Raw genomic sequence first — 5,062 nt, 5'->3', positions numbered from 1 at the left:
GTAATTTAGCATATTACCTTTTGGATGTAGCACAAAATCTGACTTCTATTTGAGGAAGCACGTTAGGAGGTGAACGAGGGACCTCATTCCTTTTTTAGCCTTCATTAGTATGTCTCACCTGAATCATTCTTCCAGGATCACAGGCACCTGAATATGTTGGAGCCAAGGGCATCTTAAAGACCAACAGAATATGTGCAATCAGATAAGATAGATTTTAAGGAAAAAGGATAGCCAAGAAGTGCACCTGTGGACTCAAATGACGACAAGGAATTGAATCAGCTCCACCTAGCATATCACGACATAGGCTTTAAAGAGGGTTTTCATGATGGATTCTCGGATAGCCTTCCTCTCAATTCCCCTTACTTATTGTGAACCACAATTTTACTTTCCATCTTACAAGCTCAAATTAAATCAGGGCGCATGTGTAAGTGTGATAAAATGAAAAAAAATCTTATCACTATTAAAAGACTAGTAAATGCAGTTTCCTACGTACCCAGCAAAGAGAAGGGAACGATGCTGCAATTGAAAGTACCAATCAGTTAAAACAGGTCAATAGTGGGACATCAAAATGAAGAAAAGGTGCAAATGATTGGAAGTTGGGGAACTGATTCAACTGTTTCAGCTGCTGGAAACAGCACTGATCCTAGAAGACAAGACAGACTCACTAGCATGGAAGCTACAAAGAACTGAATCGTTCACTGTTAACTCTTAGTGTGCTAAAAAGGAACATAACCATGGAGACAAATATGGAGAAACAAAGCACCAGACAGTGGCATTTTTCCACTTGATTTTGGACCCTGAAGCTGCCCCTTACCCAGGATAATTTACAGAGAATATGTAACAGATGTCATTTGTCTGAATGCAGAGATTACAAATCATCTCTTCGTACATTGTCCCGTAATAGCACATCTAGGCAATTATTCCTGACTATATTCAATGATAAGAGGGTAATGCCAAGAACAGCAAAATAATTAATGCAATGCTGGTAATACAAGGTCCTAAACATTGAGAGAAAGAAGATCTGGGACACAAATCCTTCCTGCATATGCTGGATTGTGGAAAGAAAGGAACCAGAGAGTTTTTGAAAGAAAATCTGGTAACATCTTAAGGTTAAAAAAAGATGAATTCCCTTTTAAGATTTTGGCGTAAAATGTAGAAAGCACAATGAACTTTCTCTGTCTGTTACAGTAGGCATAATCATGATGTACATAATCAATGCAGCAATGGAAGATTTTAGCTTCAAAAGCATTGGGCCACCAATGTTTTTGACTGAACAAAAAAAAGTAATGTACTTCCCTTTTAGGTTATCAATAAATTGATTAGACATAATTTTCCTAACTTGAGTGTTAAAATTGTATTTTAGAAGCCTACTGCAAAAAGTAATAACTAGAATTTTAGATCACTCCAGAATTGTCCCCATCGGCTTTTCTGTCTCTTTCTTTTAAGGAAAGAAAGTTTAGTTCTAAATTAGGATACAAACCAAACAAAGTGAAGTAAACACAAAAATCAGTCATACATTTTGATCTAAAATAGATATTTCCTCTAATGAAGTACCACTGACCATGAAAGTTGAATATTGCAAGAAAGTAGAATTCAAATTCTGACCACACTGGAAACAAACACCAAATCAGTCCATTTGACAAAAGTTATTCAGAAGAAGTGATTGGTGTCTCTCTCCTAGCAGAAACCACAGATTCTCAAGGAATGACTGCACTTCAAGAATGTGAGTGCATCCATCATCAAATTTACTGTAAGCGGTAACAGAAATACAGTGTGGGATGTGTAGTAGCACATGCTACAAATTTGATCTCTATCACATATCAATAAGACTAACAAAATACAACATTAAGTTATAACAAAAATTGTGAAGTTGCATGATCAAGGTGTATAAAGCAAATAAATCTTCTCTTCCGATTTGGCCTTAGACAAGATAAAGGTGTTGCAATCTTTACAAGACATCAACCATCTTGAATTGCTCAGACAATATATCTCATTTGCATCTCAATATGGTGGGAATTATCTTTGCAAAGTTTATTTACTAGAGAACGGAAAATTTTTTCTCTGACAACATGACCTAGCCTAAGCATGTAAACTAAAATGGATAAAGACTCATCCAACTTATCTGCTTGAGAAAGATGATAAATCAGTTCCTCAAAAGTTTTTCTCCTTGGTCTGAGCCTACTCTTCATCAAACTGCTCAACCAATCTAGACCCTCTGTTACATATCCCTGCTTGATTAATCCAAGTATGATAGAATCATACGTCGATGTTGCTGGTTTGACACCTCTATCTTGCATATCGTTCCACAATGATTTCGCTTCCGAAACATGGCCGATCTCACAAAGTTTCTCAATTAACACTGAATAAGAAGCAGGTGATGGTTGCAACCCCTGCTTTAACAGTTCATATAAAAACTGAAGACCTTCAGCTATCTTCCCATTCTTGCAGAAACCCTGAATAAGAGAAGTGTATGTGACCACATCATGAGTAACACCATTCTCAACCATTTTATTGAACAAGTTGTGAGCTTCTCCTACTCTTCCATAAAGACACAGCCCGTGAATCATGGTATTATATGTCACTGTGGTCTCTCCATATCCTTTATCACACATTTCCTTATAAAGACTTTCAGCTTCATTTAGACGGTTAGTTGTTAAATACCCATGGATGAGTGTGTTATATGTGTATTCATTGGGATTGAATCCCTTTTGAATCATCTCAAACCATAATTTCCGGGCATCTCCAACCGATTTCATTTTACAGAGACCATTAATCATTGTTGTATACATAACCATATCCGGAGCATAGCCTCTATTCTTTAGATCATTAAATATCCTAAAAGCTTCACGCATCTTTCTTGTTTCACATAGTCCCTGAATAACATGCTGATAAGTGAATATATCAACAGAACAATTAGTTGCAATCATTGAATGGAGAAGAGATGACAGTCTAAAGTAATCTCTGTTCTTACATGATCCATAAATCAATTTATTAAAAGCAACACTACTAGGGGCATGCCCAGCTTCCAAAACCTGTCGAAGAAGTTGATGACCTTCTGGAAATTTGTTCTCCATACAAAATGCTTGAATCAAGTGCCCAATCGTATCTACATCTGCTACAACACCAGATTCTGTCATATCCTCGTACAATTTCCAGACAATGTCAGTTCTTCCAGCTCGGATAGAATCTGAAAGGGCTGAATTCCAAATTCTCAATGATGGGCAGTGACCAACACCTCTCAATTCAGTAAACACATCGAGGGCATCCTCAATCAATCCATTTTCACAAAGACACTGAATGTAGGCCTCCAAACAACTAGGTTGAGGCACAAAGTTCATATTTTGCCGAAAACATTTGGCTGCACTGGCTGCCTTGGCTTGTACAAGCCCACTAAATATGACTTCATCAGAGAACTGATCCCTCGAAAAACCATTTTGAGAACTAAGCCAAAAATGAAACCGAAGCGACAACATAACATTTTTTTGTGCCTTCAGAACCTCAGTATAGAATCTTGGATCAGTAAAATTAACAGTGGGGAAATCAGATAACAATATTTGTTCCCATCTGGGTCGTGTCCGGATGACTTTGCAAACATCTTTAGCTATCTCAGCAAAGCTCTGTTGCTCACTTTGATGATTTACTGAACTTGATCGATCTGCGTTTTGTGTAGCAACTTCACCTTCAACCCCACCATTACTTCCAGCAATACTTAGGTTACGGATTGGGGAACTAACGTTTTGGCGAGTGCACAAGCTTGTTACAAAAAATGGAGGTCTAGCCATTCAAATCTGCAGATTGTTTAATCAAATTCAAATGGGTATCCACTATACAGAAATGCCAATCAAATATACAGCTAAAATACATGAATTTACATGGAATGCCTCTTCATATCCACATACATTTAAGAATCTACAGATAGCAATATGAGATATAAATGCAAAAAAGAATTTCAAAACAGCAAATTCTTCAAATAAAATTCAAACACATGAATTTACACGAAATGCCTTGTCATGTAAACATTTATTTCATAAACGAACAACAGAAAGAATCCAAATCTGCAGATTCCTCTGTAAAATACAGATGGGTATACGAGAATCCCAACAAGATTTCAGTTTAAATAAATGAATCTACAAACACATAGAACCATACAGCAAAGAATTTCAAAATCTACAATCATGAATAAATATCAAATGGGTATCATAAATGCCAAAAAAATCAGCTCGAATACACTTCCAATTAAACAAAAATCTTACCTTTTTTAGCCTTACAAGCACGAAATCTAGTTTCTTGATCCTTCAAGACCCATTCTGCCTGTGTCGGACCCAAAGTATTGCCAAGGCAGGACAAATCCCTATACTGGAACTTTGAAAGATGAATGCTTTAAGCCTTAGAAAAAAAACCAAAAAAATGGCGAATCTTGCTGATTGGTGAGAATAGAAGATGGTATTGTGACAATTTTGCTGAAAAGTGAAGCTACAAATTTGAGGAACAGAAGAAGAAGACGACTATTTCACTTGGCATTGACAGAGGAGTAATACGCAATGCAGAAATAATTGTACCTATTGAGACAAACAAAGCCTATCTTCTGTTGGGCCTATTTTTCTTGATGATTGGGCCTTTACACAACCTCTTTCACTAAAATTTTGAGATTTGATTTTTAATTGGGAAAATTATAGAGCAACTTTCACATATAGCAAACACAAAAATTATATTTGTATGTTATAACTATAGTTTGCATAATTACGCTCCATAGCAAACATAAATATGTATATTTCGCTATACATATACAAAAGAAAGCAGTTGTATAATCTGTTTTGGTATACATATACAAAAGATCAACTGTATAATCTGTGTTTGTATAAAGCGAGAAAGAGATAAAAACAAAAGAAAACTGGGCAGGGGAAGATCGTATTTGTATAATCATAAGTGTATAGGACGAAAATATATGCATTTGTATATTTATATACACTTTTCTCTTGATTTATACAAACACAAACTCAATGTATACATTTGTGTTTGTATAAAGTGAGAGAGGCGAGTGAGAGAGCGAGATCTGGGAGAG

The 5,062-nt window shown here is 36.1% G+C and overlaps 1 protein-coding gene across 1 annotated transcript; it reads right to left on the bottom strand.

Moving 5' to 3' along the window:
* Positions 1-714: 714 nt before the first annotated feature.
* On the bottom strand, positions 715-4,610 carry LOC102604789 (pentatricopeptide repeat-containing protein At5g18950). Its single transcript, XM_006339362.2, has 2 exons — positions 4,254-4,610; positions 715-3,788 (listed from the first exon to the last, which is right to left on the bottom strand). The coding sequence occupies exon 2, from the start codon at positions 3,780-3,782 to the stop codon at positions 1,977-1,979; it is 1,806 nt and encodes a 601-aa protein (XP_006339424.1). The 5' UTR covers positions 3,783-3,788; positions 4,254-4,610; the 3' UTR covers positions 715-1,976.
* Between the last annotated feature and the right edge of the window lie 452 nt (positions 4,611-5,062).

This window comes from Solanum tuberosum, unplaced genomic scaffold (assembly GCF_000226075.1).
Source record: "Solanum tuberosum cultivar DM 1-3 516 R44 unplaced genomic scaffold, SolTub_3.0 scf00010, whole genome shotgun sequence".
NCBI classification, from domain to species: Eukaryota; Viridiplantae; Streptophyta; class Magnoliopsida; order Solanales; family Solanaceae; genus Solanum; species Solanum tuberosum.
Note: the sequence above shows the minus strand (reverse complement) of the source record. Positions and strands in the feature narration are given on the sequence as shown.